Source organism: Anser brachyrhynchus, assembly GCF_964034855.1.
Source record: "Anser brachyrhynchus genome assembly, chromosome: 8".
NCBI lineage: Eukaryota > Metazoa > Chordata > Aves > Anseriformes > Anatidae > Anser > Anser brachyrhynchus.
Genome location: NC_137702.1, coordinates 21,582,374 through 21,606,061, shown reverse-complemented (window position 1 = coordinate 21,606,061; position 23,688 = coordinate 21,582,374). Strand labels below are relative to the sequence as shown.

The window sequence follows — 23,688 nt, the reverse complement described above, 5'->3', positions numbered from 1 at the left end:
AACTTACAAGCAAATGTTACCTGGGAGAGACATTTATAGAGGACTGAGAAGCTGCTGTTCATCTCCACTTAAGACAGGAAAATAAAGTAAATAAAAAGACAGAGGATCTAAAATGTTCTAATAGGAACAAATACAAAAGTGGAGGGTAAAGAACAAAGCTAATATCTTTTTAATATGAAGATGAAGCATTTCCTAGAAAGAACTCGAAAGAGAGATTTCTACAGATAATTGCTGAGATAGGTGTCTCGTGAGGAGGTTAAAAAGTACTGAGCAGCAGTTGTCTTACACAATGCTAATTCACTATCCTCTAGCTGACACTTCCGTACCTTGACTGAAAAAAAATGAGATATTACCCTACTAGCTGGTAGTTAATTCACAACAGGCTGCTTTGCAGATGGCATAAACCCAATCACAATGGTATTAGTATTATTTATCATACTACATATAATTCAAATAGAAAAATTGGTACTGGAGTATCTATAGTTAGTATGCTAAGTTCATTCATCTCATCTTTCCTACCACTAACTTCAAATATTATTAATCATGTTTTGAAATGTCTTAAAGCACTTTGGAGAAAAGCATCAAATAAAAGAGTAAAGTATTAATAAACTACTTCAGACCACTCCGAAATATTTATTGCTAGAAAGATACCTAACTTGAATACCTTATTTGCTGTTGATCTCTAATCATTCAATTTCAGTTTTTGTCCCTACCAGGATTGCCTAAGCTCATTTGCTACAGCTTGAACACAACAGACAAACAAGAAATGATTGTTCTCCAGGACCCTACAGGAGTTTGAAAACATGGTACCAAAGCAACTTAAAGTGAAATCCAGGAGACCAGATCAATAGTGCTTTGGCAATCACAGTCCTCAATCTCTTTCCTCTCCCTTCATCCCCCACTTTTTTTTTTTTAAGCCAGAAAATCTGTTCAGTAAGGAGTCTGTAACCCACTATTCATTTACTAACAGTCCTTATCACTTGCATTGTAAACTAGAATCTGAGTATTTTATAAATCTGTTATTAGAAATATGTCACTACAGGACTCTTTCAAAGAGATTCATCAGCCAAAGGGCTTCTCTTGCCTGACTCGTAATTCTCAATTACTTCTGTGCACATTTAAAAAGACAGTGTGGAGTCTCATCTTCCACTTCAAGTCAGCTGTTCAACCTAAAACAAGCTAACAGAGCAGAACATGAGCTGTGGCTATTTATAGCCTTGGCTATGTTAAGCAGTTTCTTACTGTGGCTGGAGGAGGATGGATCACCACTGATATGCCACTTAAATCTGGTTCACATTTAATCCACTACAGAGGATAATCAATACCATTAAAACTTGTGACAATCTCTCCTCCCTCCTTTGGGACTGTCACAAATACTTACACTGGTGTAGTACATTTCCTTACGAATGAATTGATCAGCATACTGACTGCTAATTTTCTGTTTCCTATCACAACAAAATACCTGCATGCAGCTCAATGACTTACAGTGTGCAAAAATGCATATTCACTCTCAAAACCCTTCTGCAATAGTTTATTCCTTTTAAAGTACCCTTTTTTTAATAGGCCTTCTTCAATAAAACATTTACGGATTATGGGTCGCTGTACGTAAGGAGAAATATAAAACCTTAAGAGGTGCAAGTGACAACTAACCTTGCACATATTTAAAGAACAAAATTACTCCATAGTGTGATTGCATTCATAACTGCTTACTTTATATGGGAGTTCAAACCAAATATGAAGCAGATGAAGTCTTCCTGATTCTTTTGTTACTTACAATATCAAAAAATAGCATAACTGGAAAACTAAGAAGCACTGACAGATTCCATGTCCAGTTAATTTCATTTCCTACTATAAGACATTACTTTACAGTAACCTGCTCACATTACCTTCTCTAAAGAGTTCTGTTTTACTTAATACACAGTGGTAACATACTACAACAGTGATAATTTATAAAGAACACCACACACCTTAGCTGGTAAAAGAAATAAACATTTCTTTTCACATACCAAGATCTGTAAGATTTGTCAGGGAATGTACTTGTACATCGTTCACTAACTGAAACAACCAAGAACAGGCCAAGCCAGAACTGAAGGACAGCAACAATCTGACACAGGGTATGGAAGAGCAACAGAGCACCAAGCCAGAGAAGAACCAGAAGGAATCTTGTTCTTTGCTTCCTGACTGACAAATCAAGAGAAATCATATACGAGAATAGCATCCTCACTGAGGGCAACTCAGCAAGACCCACTGGCTCCATCCCTACCCCTTCTCCAAGTCCTAGCATTTTGGTACCATCTCCATTCCTCTGGCTCAGCATTATTCACTGAGCTGTAGGGCAGGCAATAACAAGTTTCCACACAAAACAGAAGCAGGATCCAAGACAAAGCTACGGCTACTTTTCGTCTGCATTGGCCTGACAGACACCTCAGGATATCCCCTGAGAAAGATACGCTCACCAGCAGTTTCCATAAGGTCTAAACAGTAAGTGGAAAGGTAGAAAGTTAAAATAATCCAAGAATTAAACAAGCACACACAACCAAGGAACAAGAACATACACATCTTCAACGCATCATACAATCTACACAACATTTTTGCACATCTGCAAAGGAATTGAAAGCAAGAGGCTTGATTTCTCTTTATTTCTTGAGACAAAACTCATCTCTGAAGCACACACAGCAGCCTAGAGCTAGTCACCTTGTTTGGAGTCTGGACTTGCCGACCGCGTCAGTTTTTGAACTTTCCGCACTGGTCTGGTTGCTTTTCTCTCTTTGTTTCTCTCACAAGGTTTTTCTTTCATTGTTGAATCCTCTAGAAATAAAAAAGAGCTGTTGAGTGATGATATCTCATGGGAAAGAACATAGAATGGCAAGCTTGCCTCAACATTTAGCTTGAAGAAGTGAAGCTCAGAGAAACACAATACTTGGAGAAACACTGACTTTCCCAGATCATATACTGAGATCAACTACTCCCAGCCCAGCATTTTAGTATTCTTATAGCACAAAAATATTGAATCAAGTATTGTTTACCTATGCACTGGAACACAATGAAGCCACAGCAAAGCTGTAATAGATCTTTACAAAGTTCATTTTCCATCTCAAATGCTATTTTGACAGTTAGGAACAATTCTTTGTTCTCTTCTACTGTAATCATTCCATTTTAGAGCATTCACGTTCCGTAAGAACACCCAGTTCCTTCACTGCTGATGTACCCAGGCTGCTGCCTCCACATTAACGCATGAGAGCACATCTGCTCGCTGCCTCCGAGCTGCAGTGTGAGACAGGACACCCGTCTGCTCTTCCTGCAACATTTGCTGCAGAATTCACCCAATGATGCAGAACTATTCTGTACCACTGAAGCCCTCATTTACGACACCATGAGGTTTTAGGCTTTAGAGGTGCCAAGAACACTTATCAAAATAAAGTCATTTTACCATGTTTTTACAGTTTTACATAGAAAAAGGAAAATCGGATGTGGCTCAGTCACTACCCCACTGACTGGGTTTCCCAGCTGCCACAGGCAGAAAGCAAAAATGAACAGAGCTCAGGAAGGACAGGCAAGCTGTACATTCAGTCTCAGCAGTCCACAGCGGGCAAGATACTTCTCCTAATCCCAGTAAAACCAGACTGTATCTAAGAAATGCCATGGCCACTATTATTATTGTTTTGCTCCTCTACCCAACACGGATCAAGATGAAGTTTTATCAATTTGACGCCAATACCAGCTTTTATAGCATCTAATTTCAGCTGAATCCACTCTGATGGAGACCAATAGGAAGGATCAGAGTCAGAACAACAGGTGATACTAAAGGGAACTTGAGGATTCTTTCTCCCCCTCTACATCCTTTCCGTACCAATTTTCCATTTATTTTCAAGCCTGACAACAAGCACAGGGAAGAGAGAATCAATGCATCAAGTACCAGAGGCCTCAGTGACTGCACTTGCAGAAATTCTGTCTCCTCACCTCTCTCAGTGCCAGACAGTTCCTTCCTGATGTCAGGAAACTACAAGCTGCTTCCCACTCACTCTATTCATATTACAGCAATTTTGTTCAGTGACGCCAATTCTGAACATCTTTAAGACGGAATTATTGGAATCCTGGGATCAATATAATATCCTTCAGCCTAACTGGTAAAGATACTCTGCGTGGTCTGTGCTAACATGTAAAAAACTCATTGCAGAAAATAACAGTGCTTCTGCAGGTATTAGAAATCTTACAGCTTATTTAAGCACTAGAGATCATGGAATAGTTTCAATCTAAGTAACTAGTGATTATACACACCCAAAAGTCCACTTGCTGTAACTTTATTACAGAATTAACTAATGGATAGATAATTCTAGAGGCTAAAAATACATTTACAGTACATATTATGTGCAGCTCCAGCATTTGATTACTCGGAATCAGCTATTCAATATAATCTCCTCAGGTCAGAAAGGAGACACATTCCACTACAGCTGTTCTACACATGGCAGCAGAACAGGCATATGGCTGAACATACACACAGCTTGTTCCTTTTGCAGACAGAAGTCTTTTGAAAACACGATCCAAATGCCTACCTTTTTAACTGGATCTCTTAACTGGACATAATGAAACTTCAAAAATTCAGATTCCTATAAAGAGCTCACGAACCATTCATATTATGCTTGCCAAAACTAATAAAAAAGCTAGCATAGACTAAAAGTTTAAGAAATTTGGCATTAAACACATGAGCTAATGCTGGACAGAGTATTTGCAGAATTATTTTATTGAAAAGGAGTGGCTGCCCCTTCTGGACTTTTTTTCTGAATGATTCCAAAAAAAATTCTTGGTACCTCAGTATCAGAATCTTTGTTTCAGCAAGACCGAGAAAAAAAATCTCAAGCTGTACAAGCAAAACAAAACTGAAGTCTAATCATTTCCATATGAGCCACTACACTATCAGCATACAAAAAGACACCTACAGCTTTACAATAGCATCGCGTTTTCCTCTAATTTTAAATATGTTTTGATCAATGTGAAGTTATTTTTTAATATGTAATAAGCAAACTCTTAAGCTTCAAAACTAGAGGTTCTCAGGGGATGTTATTTGCCATTCCCTTCCTTTTTATTCATCTGATCTCTACCCCTTCCCCCCAGCTTAGTCAGTCAAAAGCAATTCAACCTTACAGCTCTTCACTGTAACCAGTCCAGCAAATCAAAAAGCCACTTGGGTATCCTACTATAGATTACCTAGAGAAAAGAGCTGTCAGTGGTACTACAGTTTTCCAGAGTGCAAAATGAATAAAGATTGGGTCTTAGAGCAGTAAATCTGAAAACATAAAGCATGTGTTACATCTCTGGTCTTTTAGCAGCTCAACTTTAAAGGAAATTGCAGCAATTTTTATAATCTTTGCTCAGTTTTAAGCATCAAAATCCTGTGCTGCTAAATAAGCTCATTACCTAAAAAAAATGAATAAAAAAAATCCTTCTTCCTGTGTATCCAATCTCCAACAACAGTATTTAATGCTTTGCAAAAGGTCATCAAGTAAAGAGGAATGAGTAACAATTTTCTAAGCTTTTAGTATTCAACACTCCTTCCCACACTTTCACATGGAATAAACTCCAGTGGTAATGGTCTGTTAATTTACCACTGCAAAGCCACGCAGTCCCTCCTCCCGTATTTCAATCAAGCCTTACCAAAGGTGACAAAGTTGTAGAGGGAATAAAATCTGGGTTATTTAAATGGTTTCTTATGTCTCTATCTGCTCTACCTGTATTCACCCTTCTTAGGTGAGCTGTAGTTAAATAACACCACAGTAGTTATCCTAATAGCCTCTGCAGAACAGAAATCTTACTTTCTTCTTGGGTCCATTCAGAGGACCCAAACACTTTGAAAGAAAGCTGGACACAGCTGAACGTTCTGTTTTCTGGAATCCATGGAGAGCCTCTAAAAAAAAAGTCTTTGTGTACAAAACTCTGGGACACAAATTTCTCCAAGAACTTCAAGATTTGGATTATTCTCATACAAAAGCACTTAAATTCTACAAGGCCAGAGTTATGAAATCAACCTAGTGCCATATAATCTCATCCCCAGATATAGCTGAAGACATACCCCTTTAATGCAGGCTACCTACTGCACTTTAAACAAGCAGATCCCAGACACTTTCCACAGCAGATGCCCTCCCTCTCCCTTTACCTACCTCTGCACTCCAACTAAACCACTGCTGTACTAACAATTCCCCCAGTAGCTTAAGGACTGACAATTTAACACCACACTGAAGGAAGCAGGATTCAGGCTTCAACATACTGTATACAGTCCACATATCACCCTAATGGTGTTAAAAATGGCAAAAAACGTCAGAGTTGTTCCCATGAGACAATCCAAAGGTCTCACCACAATCAGAAGTGTTTTGGTTTTGTCCTTTTCAACAGGAAATTGAATTCATTCATGCAAACATGTATAAAGTCACGAAATTAAAATTGTTTTATTAAAGACTTTTTTAAATTCCTGTTTCAGAGATGACTATCACTTGATTCTTTTCAGTATTGATTTTCTATTAAAATATTTTAATTAGAAAAAGATGAAGAAGGATTTTTCTTGTTACCATTCAACAAGTTACCCCTCCTATGAAGAGAAGTACAATGTATTTAACACTCATTGTTTCTTTTTCTTGTTGTTGTTTTTGTTTCCATGACTTTGTAGACTTGTGCCAAATAAATGTCTCTGCCTCTTAGAGAAGGCTGTGTAGCTTAATAAACGCAGTTTGCATATCACCTGTTAACTGGAGTGCTATATCTCTATACAGGTCCCGACTAATGTGAAATTCTTCCTCATGCCAGATCTTCCCATCTGGAGTGCGAATCTTTGTTTCAGCAGGATTGAAACCTGAAAGTAAACAATTTAAGAGTTTAAAATAACTGTTTAAGATGTAAATAAATACTTTGGGGGATGGAGAGAGTGGGAAATTCCCAAGTAAGAAAAGAACTACTTGAATTTCTAATAATAAATTAAAAGAAAGCAATATACCTGTCTGCTGCCTACTCATAGTTCAAAAACAGCAGACTGGATGAAGAAAAGACTTACTAAAAATGCTAAAGGCTTCCTCAGTCTATAGTGTTACTAACATCTTGGAATGTAAAAAACGTATCAAAATAAATCCAGATAGTAATACAGCAAGGTTACTTTTTATAGTAATTTGTAAGACCACAAGAAGAATTTTGAAGGATTTCACGCTTCCGTAGAGTGACAAGAACTTCTTTGCTTTCCTGACCGTATTTGTGAGCATACCACTCTATCCACTCCAGTACGGCCCAAACACAGCAGTGATTCATTTCCATGCTCTGACATGTTTCTGTACTAATTGATCTTTGCTCCTTCACCATGAATAACTAACAGGGGGATTCTGTGCCTCCATACCTTTGTATGCTGGAGCAGCAGGTGCAGCTGCCACTTTCCTCACTTTGGGAGTAACAGCATTCTCCACATTTGTGATCACTACAGGTTGCTCAGCATATCCTGAGTGTTGTCCTCTGCCACCCAGCTCTTCAGAATGCTCCCACTGCTTTCGAATCCGCTCCTTCAGCTTCTCCAACTTAGCATCATGCTGCCGCCGTTTCAAGATTTCCAGCCTATGAGCACTAGAAGTACTCATGGTAGAAGGGGAAGACACTTTCAGTTCACTGTCCTGGGACGTGTTGCTCAGAGGAGTTTTAGTGCTACACTCATCTCCTCTGGAGCCACTAGTTTTTTCCTCTTCCAGTCTTGGAGGTGTGGCAGCTTTAAGAAATGGCCCATTTTGCAAAGCATCAATTGCTGGTCGGTCATTCAAATACCTAACAACAGTCTCATCTGCAGCAGAAGATGACGGGCTTTCAAAATCTCTGCTGTGTAGATCTCGTTCATCTCTGTCATGTATCATACGGCCCGTTACTTCAGTCTTCCCTTCTGCTTCACTGAAGTCCAAACTAGACAGAAGTTGCTTGGCCTCCAATTGGCTGGAACCGTGATACGACAGAGAAATGTACGGATCCCTGCTGTAATAAAAAGGAAGAAAAACTTCACCATCAGAAGCACAACTGCAGGACCTTCCAAGCCACCTATAAGCATGCTCATTAACTGAATGAATGAGTTGTCTCCACTTTAAAGGCAAGCTGTTTTAAAGTTTGAGCATGATATATTTAATAATGCAAGTCTGACAAAACCAAAAGAAGTTTCTGTTCAAAATTTAAAGTACTTTCTGCACTCTCTGAACAGGACTATATATATAAAATTGAAAACCTGAATTAGGGCACAAAGAAAAAAAATCAGGAAGCAGTGACATCACCCTTTTAATTAAACAAAAAAAGCTTTAAATAAAAGCCAAGTGCACAACTTAAGTGACAAGCCTCATTAACATATGTTCTCTAAAACAGAGCAGTGCACCCATGCACAGTTCCTTGAAAGCATGCTCGTTAGTTGAGAAAACAAATAAATTGCACAAAGACCCCTGCCCCGTATTTGAGCATTAAAAAGGCAAGCCACTCACAACATCTTCAGAGTAAGCTGTCTGTATTGCAACAAATGTAAATGTTACTGAGAACAGAGAAGTTCAGCAAGCTAAGTATCTCTTGGCATTTTCTGCAGTAAAAAACTGTTTAATAGACTGGAGGCGCACATGCTGTTAGGACAAAAACGTATTTAATATTTTTACTGATGTGGGGCTCAAGAGGTGAGTATCCAGCATCTAAGCTAGCTGGCTTGCTCCTTCAGCAGCTATGTTTACAGAACTCGTTTAAGCAGCTCCTTAATACTGCACTCATGAAATTGTCTCTCTCCCCCTCGCTGCACATTTTTGTCACATAGTGCAGTAAGCATTACCAATCAACATAACTATAAAATTTGAGTGGTTTAATTGCACAGAATTTCACCAGCAAAAATAAATACTATATACAGATTTTTCTAACCATTGTTTTTGTTTTCCTATGCACGACTTAAGCATCTACCACAGATGGTAGTCAGATGAGAAGTAACGTGTTAATGTAGCAGCTCTGATGCTAATCCCCAAATTAATCCCCCCCCCAATGCCACACAGTCTTCATACTATAAGAAAATTATTCTTTTTCAATTTAGTATAATGGCATGAGTCTACCTGCTTTTATTTTCCTGTTTTCCCTGATGTCTGTTAATTTCACTAATTGTTTTTAAAACAAGTAACTCATGTGTATGAGTTATTCCAGTCAGGGTACACACCAGAGTTGTTCAATTAACAAAACTGTCCCAAGATTACAAAACTGATCCAAATCAGCCTCCCATGAAAGGAAAGAAGAACAACTCACACGAGAAGTGAACCAGGAGACCAAAACTTAGGAGGAAGGTTAACAATTATTGATAGAGATGTAGAGGAATTTAAAAAAGAAAAAACACCACTACTGTTCCAATTCTATTCAGTCAGCAGCAATTCGACTTCACTGAGAGAAGACTTAGCACAAAAAATGCTAAGTATGTGTTCAAATCCATCCAAAAGGTATTACCAACCCAATCAAGCTATTCATCAGGAATAAGGCCTGTGCTTATAAAACCCAAGGAGTTGAAGAAGGCGCAGTAAAAGTCTTCTGAACTCTGATGTAATAGCAAGTTATAATCAGTTTGTTTCTGCTGCAGGTTCTCTTTCTTTCTGAAAGTTTTTGAAGCATCCTATAGCAGCTTACAGAAGCAGTACAGTACTTAACACGTAGGGAAAAACAGGCTTGCTGTAGTTTCTTTCTTTCCTCACACCCCACCATGTTCTATGGCCTGCAATATCCTCAGCCGCTTTTCTCCTTGATCCAGCTGTTCTTATTCCTTCAGTGACTAGTTTTTGGGTGATGCACATAGACACACACCAAACTAAATGCACCTTTTGTACTACGTTCTTGTTCCACACTGTCCTATGGTAATACATTTGGAAACACGTGCTAAAGAACTGATGAAATAAAGTTGGAAAAGCATGAGGAAATAATCTTTTTGCTCCTTCTTACATACCTTATAACTTAACTTAAGAAATGTATCAGGCCACTGTTAGCTTGATGAGATGGCCCCAATTCAAGGCATTTGACTTTAAACTCATTCTCTGAACAAAAAGTAAATTTGTAACGTTTCTAAAAAATGAATAAACTTTTGTTCAACACAACATGCTGCTCATGTGGGTGTGCGAGGGGAGGAAGCAAATCAATTTCTGAGCTGCATTCAGAAACATCAGAATTAAGTTAATTCTGATCTGAGCACATTTTAACAGTCAGTTGTCCCAGCACTAACCTGTATGAAGCCAACGGTTCACGAAATTCCACACGGTTGCTTTTCTTCACATTGCTTTCAAGGGTTGTCGCTCGAAGAGGGCTGCGTGAGGACTTCTCCTTGCTTGATTTACTTTGGCTGGAGGACCGGGAAGCTGGAGCAGAAACCAAAAAATCATCTATATATGCCGATCTCCTCTCCACAAGGAGAAAACTTTTAGGGATGAACAATTAAGCAAAGAGTTTTGGGGGGTGAGCAAGCAGCAGAATAGCATCTGAAGTACTCCCTTTCTCTTTCAACAATTTGATCACAGGAACTAGAAACAAGCTAGCACATGCTTGAAGCAATGATATTTAAAGAGAAAATAATTCTTAAACATTAATTAGAAGTAATTAAACCTATGGATGCTGGTGATGCTGCCACTAGAGGTCGGTCTGCCACACGCGCTGTAGAAAAACCAGCATTACCAGGATGTTCTAAAAAGTTGATGTTAAAACAAAATAAAGAAAGTATCAGATCAGCATTCATACAGGGTATAAGAGTTGACAAAGACTAAAAATATAAACAGCTCCTCCAGTGTAAACATAGGCATATACAACTGTTATCCAAAGACCCTCATGAAGTATCTGGATGCGACAAGCACTCAGCAACGGGCGAGTCCTGTCACTCCCTACAGCCAGAAGACTACGTTAGCACACCTTCTTTCCCAAGCTAAGAAAACATTAGTTTCTCCTGGGCAATTAGTCTTTCATCAGTGAAGATTATAATCAGGAGACAACTTGGGTGCATGAAGGAAGGGGGAAAAAAACAAGTCTTCCCAGAATGCAGTGGCTTTACCCTGCCTTGCATGCTATATTCTAAATAATACATACCCTTTCTGCTTATTTTCCTGCTTGCGCTAGCAGAGGGCTTCTTGGCATCCATGACAGAATCAAACACAGCTGTGCTGGTAGGAGCTATTTCCAACTTGTTCTCTATATGACGTAGCTAGAATTTGAAGATAATACATGTAAGAATAGTTTTCAATTTTTAAACCACAAGTATTTTCTCCTAATGTGACAATTTTTTCCTCATTTTTCATAAAGAATAAAACTTCAGGCAAAAGCGAATTCACAATGCTCATGCTGCAAAACTGGCCTTATGACCAGAAACTGTAAGATTAATAAGATTTATTTAAAAAGATTAAATTAGGTTTTGCTGCATAGTTTTGTTTCCATAAGTAGGCTGTTGTGAAGAAATTAATAACAACATGCCATTCAGAGTCTTAACATAGTGTCAATGAAGTATTAATTCCACTTGGAATATGTTCTATAATGCTCTTTTCAAAAAGAGAGCATGATACAGGATTTCACAAGTAAAATCCCACACTGATGCTCAGCTATTTAAAGTGACGAGGCTCTGGAAAAGAGCTGAATTCCCCCCAAACTCAAGCTGTTTGGCTTTACTGAAGTCAGTTTCTTAAAAAATACAGTGCAATTTCTCAAGCACCTAAGTTAAGTTCCCACTGAAAGACAGCAATTCTAATGCTCAAAGTAAGTTGAAAAATTATGAAACACACTGGTAGAGCCCCAGTTTCTGACTGTTTTGTAGTAAGCAGGAGAGAGCAGGGTTTTTTTCAAAATTAAAAAAATAAAACAAAATAGAACTCCGCATTTTCTTAGGATAGAAAGTAAAGTAATACTACACTTGAAACTTAGCAGGTAGCACTATACTCAAGACTAAACTTGCTGTGACAAAAATTTCTTCTATTGCATGTGGAAAACATTTTCCAAAATAGAGGACTGTTCAACATGCACGTACTCCAACCACATGCTCAATTTTCAACTCGTCTAACAGCAAATCACTGAGTAAAATAACATTTAGTTAAAGCTATTGCAAAAGCTGGTTTGAAAAGAGGTAAGAAAAAGAGTAAGTACTTACAGCAGCCTTAGTCTGAGAAAAAGTAGCCCATGCTGCAGTTGGATCTTGGAGAGCAGAAACAAATAAATACATTTCTTATTAGTAAATGGAAAATAATGAAAGAAGATATCGCTTCAAAACAATTTTCCTTGGCTCACTAATCAAGTTCTTTAAATGACTCAATTCCAGCCTGTCAATATCCTCAGTGAGAGGCTGTTATCAGCCAAGACTCATCTTAACAGAGCAATAAAGTATTTAATGTCAAATGTAATGAGTTCAGCAGGTTAGGTTGAATGCATTATTACACTTGGAACCAAATCTACCATTCATTATAGAAGATGTTTAAAAGATAACGTAAAGACAGTTAATTAACGCAACACAAATATCTTACATTTTCCTATTACACTATAGGTTAACTACTTTTTTTGTTGTTTTGTTTTTTGCTGTTGTTTCTCTCCCCTCCTTTCTTCTCCAGTAAACTGAGCACAAATACATGGTCACTGAAAGACTACTCAAAAAACTTTGAACACGTGAATTTTGAATAGGAACCCTTTTGAACTCTACACTCTACAAACAAAAGAGAAGTAATGCTTGTGAAGAGCAAACAGGAGGCACTAATCAACTCTCAACCTTAACAGATAGCATGAGCTCTACGCACAACCGAGGTCAGTAGGGTACAGTAGTACTTTCCTCTAAAACTATTTACGTCTTCAGTTCCTTTCTTTCTTTCAAGAAAAAAAAAATCTAATGGTTTACAAACACAATGTGCAAAACCTTAACGTGGATAGGAGCCATGGAGAACAGTAGTATTAGAAAGTTAAAAAATAAAAATAAGAGTCTCCTTACAGTAAAAAAAAACAAAACTGCCAGTTTCATTTCTAAGATTCAACAACACCAAGGAATAGGAGGGATAGGGAAGTAGCACAGAAAAGACTTTGCTTTGTCCTTGAAAGACAGAATATCGTGTCTACAGAACACCTCAGTCTCACAATGTATGTAATTTGAAAAGAAACTGAAGCTATCTCAAGAGACAATCAACAATAATGTCTTCTTACAGATAAAATATTCATCTGTTTCTACTTTTAAAATAATTTCTGGCATTCAGTTTTGTCATAGTGGCGATCATATGCTTGATCTTGAACCACAGACTGAACATGTGACTCAGCTGCTCTCCCAGACAAGAACCTTCTTCCTCTTATGGATGGCAGTATGCTCATCCCCTCCCTAAATTACAGGCTAATCAGGACAGTAAAAAGCTAACTGGATTCCTCCAACTCAGGGCGACGTGAGCACTGCCAGTCATCTTAGTGGTGATGTACTGCTGCTTTTCAACAGCCTTTAGCTCTTTACCACTTTGGAACTGAGCAAGAGAATCAGGAATATCTGCCTCTCAGGCACTTCTTTCAAGATACTACAGTTCCCAATTTCTGTTCCTGCACTGCTCCCCCTCTACAACAGTCCAAAAAAAAAAAAATCTGTCTCTGTGCTATCTTGGCAACTGTACCACAGGCTGGCAATTCTTACTGCAGATCAGCAAATACTCTGCAGATCAGAGTACAAAACTGCTACCTCTGCAGAAAGGAAGCTGTGTAACACATGGCCTTAGCTTCCACATTGAGGCAGAAGAATGCTGTCTATAAAAACTCCACAACATTTCAAAGCAGTCACGATAAAACATCTTTTAGAATAAAGCAATGAAGTAAAATAAAAATCCATACCTCTGGTAGAATCCTTGGCTTGGTTATGCCTTGGACTTTGTAGAGGCACCTCATTTGCCTTGTTGGTCCACATCATGTCAATTTCTCTAAAAAAAATAAAAAAATATTCACATAAAAATCAAAGGTCATATGCTAAAGATCATACGATCTTGATCACTAGGATGGATATTCACCTTATACAATTTCAAACCCACATCATGAACAAAATCAGAAATTCAGTAGCAAACTACAAATCTGTTTACAGCCTGCAGTTGTTCAGAAACCACATAATTCTCTAGATAAAGAGGGTTTTGCTTTTGTTTTCTTTACTTGTTGCAAATAAGAGTGAACTTGATAAAAAAGAAACTCAGAGGTCATCCAATTCAGACCACAGCAGTAAGTATTCCCACAAAGCCAACAGAAGATGACAATGCTGAAATACTGAACTTGAATGAGATACAGAGGCAATACAGCTTGAACCTATAAAGGTTTGAGGAGAATACTCAGTTCTGCCAATGCCAGATGAGTGTGTCACTTGTCCCCGTTGAAGACAGAACAGAACCCCACAGCAGGACACTACAACCAGCAAAAAAAAAAAAAAATAAAGGCAGGTAATTTATGGAAATAGTTATTTCTCATTGTTTTCACTGCAAAAGATGGCAGATTCTGCTTTTAGGACAGGTGCTGCAGAGCTCGTTCGTGCAGACCCACAGCTTGGAGTCTCACGTCACTCATGCTGCAAAGCATGCTACTGCCTGGCCCTGGAAATCATCTCAGTTATCTTCTCCACCACTGGAACAAAGAAGCGTTGTGCTAGAGAAGTGGAAAACGAACATTAATAAAAGTGCAGGAATTTTCCATCAAGAACCAAGTTTGAGAGCTGCTGCACATGTCATATCATATCATTATCAGGTTTCTGGCCCAAACAGAAATGTGACAAAACCGTCGCATTACTGATAGGTAAATTTAGCATAAGAGAACTTCTGGACAAGAAACCATTTCTTAAGGGATTTCATTATCACTCCTCAAGTAATGACTTGGGATTTATTCTTATCCTTTGAATTGCCAATATATTTAAGAGAACTTATCTGGGACTAGAATTGTTCTCATTATTATAAACACACAACCCTATGTAGCCTATTTTATTATGCCCTGTGAATGCAGTATTGTAATATACCCTATGTATTCCTAAACTCTTCAAGGAAAGTGCTGGATTTATAAAAATGCGTGGAATTATTCATTGTATCTTTCAGCCTGACACTCGAGCAAAGACTGCCAGCCCTTTACCTGCGCTAAGCAGAGCACAAGTCAGGCTGAAGCAGCAAACCCGCCTTGTGAACACCTCAGTGCTACTGATCGCTCCCCGCTCTGTGCTGATGCTCAGCGGTACTGCTGCAGTGCCTCAGTTCAGAGCATTGCGCTGCTCTACAAAAGGCTCCTCAGCTTCTTACTGTAAAAGCCAGGGAGCGATCACATAGCACCCTGCTGTATTTTCCTAACAAATACCTGCAGTGCCAGCCCCAGGTCTACGGTCGGCCTCTCACTGGTTTCAGCGCAGCCTGCTGAGCTCCACCAAGCTGTTTTGCTTAACTCAGGTTGCTGCTGTTTGGGGGGGGAGACGAAAGAAAAAAAAAAAAAAAAAAACACAACATCGAACTGAGAACTCCGGAGCTGTCTACAGTTTCAGGAAGCCAACGCTGCAGTCGTTTTCATACGCAACGTAATTCATAGCTATAAAGGTTTGGTCTTTAGATGTCCCTCTCCCTTCCTTTGCAGGGGAGAATTTATTAACTTTCCAAGATCTACCTACAAGCCATGTTGATTCTCACCATCTGAATTGCTAAAGATTAATAAAACAACTTCTTTCTAAACAAATACTCGTGTAAGTCAATGCCCTGCCCCTGCCAGAAGTTAAACGAGCCAGCAGGCTCTTCAATGCTACCAAGAGCACAGCCAAGGGGCCTGGGAGAAAAAAAGAAAATCAAGATACAGTTGTCAATCTATTTATAGGATTTACATACTGGGTAGTGGACCAGTTAAACATTGAAATGCTCTGAAATTAATAGTAACCATAGAATAATACTGGGAAGTTTAAACTATTTTTGAAAACACATAGTACATCAACACAAAAAACGTCCCATGAACAACTTTAAGACCAAACACATTGTAAAAATTGCATTCTGAAATGACTGCTTCAAAAAAAAATATGTATTTTTTTTTCTAAACTGAATGATCCATCATCATTTAACACATAACTTAAAAGAAGGATGTTGGGGGTTGGACAAAAAGCAGCTCAACAACTGAAATTCCAAAGAACTTGTGGAAGCCAAAGGTTATCTGCAGGCTGGATAAGGCCATGAGGATCTTAAAAGTCTGTGACCAAAGGTAGGAGACCGCAGATTCAGCAAACCTGATCTCCTGGTTATCTGACTGCTCCCTGGTAGATGCTGCCTGCCTGCCCGGGTTCACTGCACGCTGCTTTGCCCAGCCTGGTTGAGCGAACAGCGAAGGTGCAAACCCCACCGTGCTCTGACATTTCAAGCCCACGCCACAGGCCCCTCTCCTCTTTACTCATTTGTCCACGGCAGAAAATCCTACACGTAAGGAGGTGCAGCAGCACTGCTGCAGATGAGCACATTAAGTGGGAACCAGCAAGAAAAGGCTATATTCTGAACTCCTGCAAGAAAAAAATAAAATCAAAATCACCACTCTCTTCCACAAAGACAGTTCCTACGGGAAGCCAAACTGAAGACTGACGGACCAGAAAGGGCATGAGATGACACCAGAAAGGAGAAAACAGAAACGAAGAGAAGTACATGGCCAAATAAAAAAAAAAAAAAAAAAAGAAAACAAGCATTGTATTTACTACACATACCAAGGATGGCATTGAACAGCAGATAACAAAATAACAAGTCAATATAGTAAGAGAGCAGCATTTGTGAAAAGAAAGGGCAATGCGAGAATAGAATATGCTTAGCAAAGGTTCTCAAAAAACGTCAAGAGATAAAAACCAGGACTAGGAAAAGAGACAGGAAAGCATCCATAAAACCCAAAATGAGAAAGAGAACGGAGAAAAAGACAGGTACAACAGGGAAATGGAACAAACTTGTGAAGAACCAGTAGAAAGCAGCAAAAAGGAAGAAAAGGAACTGGTACAGTGGTCTCATTGTGCAGTTTTTCAAGTATCCTCAGTAATTTATTTTTTTTTCTTGGTAGCACAACCTCAAGCAAAAGAAAGAGGAAATTCAGAAGTCATGACACCGAAATAAGGAAACAGGAGAGGAAACTGAATCATACGGATTCAGAGAAGGCAGAGGCTGTGACCAGGAGGCTGCTCACGGTTTTTGTTACCATTTAGTGGTTATGCGAAACGCCAAAAAAAAGCACGGTGTGCAGAGGGAACGCTGCTCCTCAGGACTCTGTTTCTCATTACAACACAAGGGATGCCAAATGAAAACGAATCACACAAAAGAAAAAGATGAAGCTTTGCTCAGGGTAGGGAAGGAAACAAATGATTAATATTGACTTCTGAGGGATGTTCTTAAATGTTTAAGCCCGTTAAAAGGAGTTTTGTTACAGCCTGGGAATTCATGAGGCTAGCACTTGACGTAGGTTAAGCCACCACAAAGCCGCGGTGCCAACAGAAGAGCCATCTGCCTTTCCTCATCCCTTGCTCTTTCTTACCTTGTTCAGGCAGAAAGTCAATGGGATTCTGTGGTAAAGTGAAGTGGACTGTGAATATGGCAAGGACTGGAAGGAGCTTTTTGGTTCTTTTTTGCTGTTTTAGCTGTGTTGCACCACAAGCTCCATCCTCAGGCAAGCAGAAGGAAAGGAAAGGAAGCCTTGGGGAACATGATCGATCCCCCAGTCCCGTACCGGTGTGTGACGCACAGCGTAACCTGCACCCGTCTCCCGAGGGCAAAGGCTCGAAGCTGCTATTGCCTTTCCCTCGAGGAGAAGGAGCGGGGCTGGTGGCACTGCCACCACCTCCTCCTTGCTGTGGAGACACCACTGGAGCTCAAGCACACGTGGGGAGGCCGCGCAGCCAGCTCCAGCGTGTCCCACCGCACCCGAGCCTCGCACAGCGCCCGCAACACGGCCACAGGGAAAACGCACGCAGACATGAAGGCCTTAGGGACATTCTTCCTGTTGGCGAAGTATTTCAAGTTTTCCGTTACAAATAATGGAAAGCTGACGTCGGAATCCCAAAGCCCCCCTGGAAGCCCAGCCAGCTGTGGATTGCTGGTAGTAATGGACGGGCACAGGTGGACACGCACGGTCAGACCGCACTCGCACTGCTTTGCTGAGCCAGCCTGCTGAAAGGGAGGGAATTGCTATTTAAAGATGCCAGAAACACTTTCCACGTCTCCTTAAATTCCGCAGAAAACAGTTTCTAGTGACATGCTGGAGTCTGCAATACAAATACCTTTACCTACTCATTTTTCTGGAATCTGAGCTTTTACCATATTGCATTAACCCAAATAAACAGGAGCTCAAAATAGCCATAATACATTGTTCTAAGACTTGGTTATTCTTGTATCAAATTAACATTAAAAAAAAAAAGCCTCAATATCTGTTGAGAAAACTCTCTCTCTCAAGGCAATTTGATGCTAGTGATTTACTGACCTTCCTCGGGACTGGGGACAAGTTCCAGTGCAACAATCTACAAATAAAATTTATGTAACAAATAACAACAACAAACTACAGCCTGCTCTGCACAACCAGTTGGGTCCTCCCTCTGCCTTCTCTCAGTGCTCATTTATGTAATACGCCTTTAAATGAAATGTATTTCAGGGGCTGTGGCTCTAAAAGGATGTTAATAATTCAATGCCCAACTCCTACCCCAACTGGTCCACGCTTCACAAACGCAAACTTCATCTCAGCACTTCCCCACCATACCACCTCTGAGCCTGCAACTTCTGCTTCGCTCCTCCCAAATGATTTCAGTCCAAAAGTTGGGGATTTTTCTTCTCGGGATTTTTCAGTTGTGCTGTAGTACACAGTCAATGGGTTCAAACCATCCAGGGTGGCTGTTCAGGTGGTTCTGCCTGGTATTTAATCTGCCCTGCTGCTGCTATTACTCAACTCAGGAATATTTTACTGGTCCAGACTGCACTGCACCCCGTGAGTGAGGGCACGTATAAAGATAACAATTACTTGAAGTCGATGCAAGACAACGCTGACAATAACCAGCACTGCCCAAGGAGCTTGCACATGTTAGCTGCTGAAGTAAACATACAAAGTAAAATTTTATAAAACATTCCGTATTTTGTCTTGCAGTGCAAACAGTAAATATACCAAAAGATCTCTCACATTCTGCTTCTTATGGCTTTGGAAAGTACTGATTAAAAACAACACCCCAGAAGATTTTAAAAGTTACGTATAGATGACATTTGATCTGTCTTAAACTAGAAAAACATTTAAAAAGCTTTTAGGGATATTAAAGCAGTTGTAAAAAAGAGCGCAGTCAAGATGTAACACACATTTGCAGATAGAAAAGCAGCAAAAAATGTCAAAGCACGTCGCTACCTCTAACCATTAACCAGTAAGATAAATGGTATCAACAGTCCCACATCCATCAAACACCAGAAAATAGAGCTGAAAAATAGGAACATGTTGCATGAGCTCCAAGACAAAACCACTGACATCAGCCAGGTACTAAATTTCCATCCAAACTACACTGAAGATTCCTCTATAAATGAAACCTTACTGAACGGCTCTGTCCCAGTATAAGCTGAGGATGGATATTTACAACACACTTCTGCTGGCAGAAGATATGGCAGCTTGCAAAAGCATCCCTGCTTCATCACAGGCGACGTTACAGCAGCGGCTGGAAGTAAAAAATGGATCAGTAGTTTAACCAAAAGTAAAACGCACTGTATGTCTTACTCTGCTGCATCACATGCTAGGAGGTGCTCTGAGGAAATCTATTGAAACAAATGTTGTGACAGCTAGCGTAACTTGATTCATTGTTCGTGAAGAATTAGAGTACAAAGGCACAGACAATGCACCATTTATTAAGGAGATGCACACAAGGCTTGGCCTATCCATTCAGGAGTTCTGTATTGCCTTTGACTACGAAGATCTCTGCATTTATGACAGAGAAGGAAAGAAGCAACACATCCTACTTTCAAGAACGATAAAACACTCCTGCATTTGTTTCCTTGGCCTTCGTAACACAAGTTCACTCATTCCGTCTCCAGTGACTGTAAACTGCATGTTGGAAGATCTCACCCCTTGCAGCCCAGAATAAATCCATTCAGCAGAATAAACTCAACTTCTTCAACAAGCCCTGCCCTCGAAAGGCCAGCGTCCTGCACCCTTCATCCCACAAGGAACACTCCACCGAGACAGTCTTCTTAGACTTTATAGGCAACTCCTTTGGCTGAGTACAACAACCAGACCTGCCAATTTTGAGAGTGTACAATACAACTTGCAATCTTCAACAATACCAAGGACACGTGAGCAGAGCAGCAACTTCACCTGCGGCTGTGTCAGCTGCAGACCGATCACTGTGTTCTTCAGCGCATCACTGAAGTGCATGAAAACTTCAGGGAAAGTCACTTTCTCAAGTCTGATGCCTTTGCTCCGAAACTGCATTTAGAAGCATAATGTCTCAATAACAACATTTCAGAGGTCAAAAAAAAACACCAAAGCAAACAAACAGCAAACTCAAAGTAAACAAACTAAAACAAAAAAACCACCACACAACCAAACAGCTACACACAAGCTGAAGAGTAGCCACCAGCACACTGCCTCCGACCTGGCAATGCAATGACTGGCACTAGGGCTGAGCTGAGCTGACTTTTTCTTGAACTTGTTAAAAAAAACAAAAAACAATAAAATATTCTCTCCTATTTAAATAATTACTATTCCATCCCATGAAATCCTTTAAGAGTCTGAATACTAAATCCAGATTTTTCTGTTTTAGTGTGACAATTCCACCTACTGTATTTTCCTACCAGCAAACGTAACACATCACATTAACGTAAGCGGGAAATATCGGAGAAAAAGTTCTGGGTTTTTGTTTTAAACTTGGGCACCTTTTTGTCCTGGTTCACACTCTGTGTGAAATCTTGTCCTCAGTGAGCCTGTTCTTACAAAGCTAAAATGCAGCCAGAATCTGTTAGCATTCGGTAAGTTTCAATCGACTCCTATAATTGATTAGTTAATTTATTTGCTTTATTCTTTCTGCAGTATATTGGCAAAGGTTTCAGACGTACGCATACAAGTAATTTTATCCTCGACAGAGTAGTTCATTAAAGTCTATTACATCATTAGAACAATGATACACAGATCTTCCATGCACTTACGTCTACAGATAAATATTACATTCAGACATTCTGATCCAGCCTAATATAGCAGCTGTACCAGGAAAGTTCTCTCTCGACTCTCAACTTCTGTTATCACAGTTATACCACTGTATTTCTTCTCATTAGCACAGTGTATGCTGGTTACATAGCACAAATTGTATTAGCCTCAGTACATCAGCAGCGCATTTTAAACAATGCTGCTGTACTGATTAAAAAGAAAGTCGTCTTACTCCTTCTGTGAATTTATAAATTACAACTGAGCAAATGAAGGAACACATATATTTCTCCCTAGCAATCTTGCTGCTCCTCTGTGGTAGATGCAACGCTCGTCTGACTGCATGATGAGCCAGTTCAACTCACTAACCCAGCAGAAAGTTATTCACTTTTTTTTTGTTGTTGTTGTTGGGTTAGTTTTCTACCAGTTTAGCAGACTGAAGCAGATTGCTGCAGGGTCGATGCCAGCACAGCTTAAAGTGGGGAAAGAGAAGCAGCAGCAAAACATTACGCTCGCACACCTTACACTGCGCAGCTTCGCTTAACTGCCATGGACACAGTACTATAAAACAGAGATCTTTGTGCACCAACACTTCAACTGGTACCAAGCGTGCCTAACTTCAAAGATGTAAACAGGACTGCAGCCTCAGCTGAGCACCCAAAGTCAAGCAGAATAATCACACCAATGGCTTTACCTTCAGGTGTCTGATACAACAAACCTGTCTCAGCAGAAACCAGCAGTTAGTCCAGCATAGAGGCGTGAGAAAATGCTAAACGTACTTTATAACTGAGTCGCCAGAAGTTGACTCTTTAGAGCAGAAGATGCTGCAGTTTCAAGATTGGGCTCTTATCCATTATTTAGTTCACAAAGAATAATTCTATCACGGTGGCACACATCACTGACAAAGTTATTCCAAGACTTGAAAGACACTTCCCACATTAGGGCTGTTTATATTGGTAAAGCCTTCCCTGCGTTCCAGCGACAAAATTGAGCTATGCAATAGCTTCATAAAACAAATACGTGCAGACAAAATGATTTATAATTTATAAACCATGTTTCTGCCAGTTCCCACCACACCTAGCCTAGGGAGCGTATCACGAGACCTAATCCAATCAGCAGTAAAGTTTCCACAGTACCCTGGCCCGGTGCAGAAATGTGTCATGCTATAGAAATTAAGTTGCTCCATTTAGTGGATGCAGCATACCTTTGTTTAAGGTAGCGTCACTTGCAGAAACTGAAGCCTTCAACAGTTTACAGTGTTAGCGTGGCCACACCCTCTGTTTTATTTAATTAACCAAAGCATTACCTAATGAAGCTGTTGTAGCAATCAGAACTACGCGGAACAGCAAGCAGTTTGTATAACCGAACCTGGCCGGGCTGACAGCACGCTGAGCTCACCAGCCACCCACCGAGCGCCCCACCGGCCGCAGCTCCGTGCGCGTTTGGGCCACGCTTTTGGTGGCAGCGGGCTCTCAAGCCAGCCTTCAATCCTGTACACTCCGCAGCCCCGCGAAGGAGTTTCAGACGACCAAAGCACAGCACTGACCGGTCAAGTTGTCAAATTTCATCCCCGAGACGCCGGGGAGTTCACCTGTTCCGCTCGGAAACCTCGGCGAGCGGGCACGTAGTGTGCCAGGAGACGCCTGGTTGCTGAGATACAGCTTCCATCCTAAGGCAGGCAGCGACCAACTGCTCCCGGCGTCTGCATCAACAGGAGGCACCGCATCAAACCCCATTCAGGGGGGAAAAATAAAAATAATAATAATAAAAAAAAGCCGCAGTCGCACTAGTCTAAAACTCTCGATGCTAACGAATGGCACGAGTAAAGGCAGAAGGCGCTGGGGAGGTAGCGGGCAGAGCCGGCGCTGTCCTCCCGCAGCCCTGCCCGAGCCTTTGGGCTGCCAAGGCGCTGCCACGGGCCCGGCACGGCCCGGAGGCACCGGGGGCACCGGGTGCGGGCCCGGCGAGCGGCTGAGGCAGGCGGCGAGCCCGGCTCGGGGCACGAAGCGGCTCCGGGCGGTTCTCCCAGCGAAGGGAAAGGCACCGAGGAACCCCCCCGCCCGCTCCCCCCGCAAAACGAAGCAGAAATAAAGCGGACAGACCCAGCGGGGAGCCAGCGGAGGCCGAGCGCGGTGACAGCCGGCAGGGCCGCCAGCCCAGCCCAGCCCGGCTCGGCCCGGCCCGCAGAGCCCCCGCCGGCCCAGCCCGGCCCCCGCCGCCGGCCCCGCCCCGGCTCCACCTCGCCCGGCGCCCCGGCCCCCGGCGGGACCGCAGCGAGGCCTGGGGCCGCTCCCGGCGCCTCCTCACCTGGCGACGGCGACGGCGGCTGCTGATCGACGCCCGCCGGCGCGGGGGCAGGTCCCGGGGCATGCCGCGGGAGCGGAGGGAAGGGCGGCGGGAGCGGGCGGCGCCCCGAGCTCGGCTCCGCTGCCCGCCGTTGCGCGGTGCCTCAGCGCCGCCGGCCGGCCGCCATTACCGGCCCGCGCCTCACACGGAGCGGCGGCGGCGGCGGCGAGAGCGGGAGCTGCCGGGCAAGTCTCGCGAGAACCGGCCGGCCGCCGACCTCCCCAAGATGGC

At 41.4% G+C, this 23,688-nt stretch overlaps 1 protein-coding gene across 12 annotated transcripts in view; it reads right to left on the bottom strand.

Annotated features, from left to right (window-relative positions):
* The window catches only part of CEP350 (centrosomal protein 350), a 74,657-nt gene that overhangs the window by 48,949 nt on the left and 2,020 nt on the right, over positions 1–23,688 (bottom strand). For 3 of the 12 annotated variants that reach the window (XM_080601581.1, XM_080601583.1, XM_080601584.1), the window contains exons 1-9: positions 23,419–23,664; positions 22,703–22,813; positions 13,825–13,910; positions 12,128–12,171; positions 11,080–11,194; positions 10,229–10,361; positions 7,373–7,989; positions 6,731–6,841; positions 2,695–2,808 (exon numbers count right to left, since the gene is read on the bottom strand). In XM_080601581.1, the coding sequence (XP_080457707.1) occupies positions 2,695–2,808; positions 6,731–6,841; positions 7,373–7,989; positions 10,229–10,361; positions 11,080–11,194; positions 12,128–12,171; positions 13,825–13,910; positions 22,703–22,779 (1,297 nt within the window). In that variant the 5' untranslated portion in view covers positions 22,780–22,813; positions 23,419–23,664. Of the gene's footprint in view, positions 1–2,694; positions 2,809–6,730; positions 6,842–7,372; positions 7,990–10,228; positions 10,362–11,079; positions 11,195–12,127; positions 12,172–13,824; positions 13,911–15,309; positions 15,406–22,657; positions 22,814–23,213; positions 23,271–23,418; positions 23,666–23,688 lie in introns of those variants that run through there. The other 9 variants (XM_080601580.1, XM_080601582.1, XM_080601575.1 and 6 more) reach the window with 8 other exon arrangements.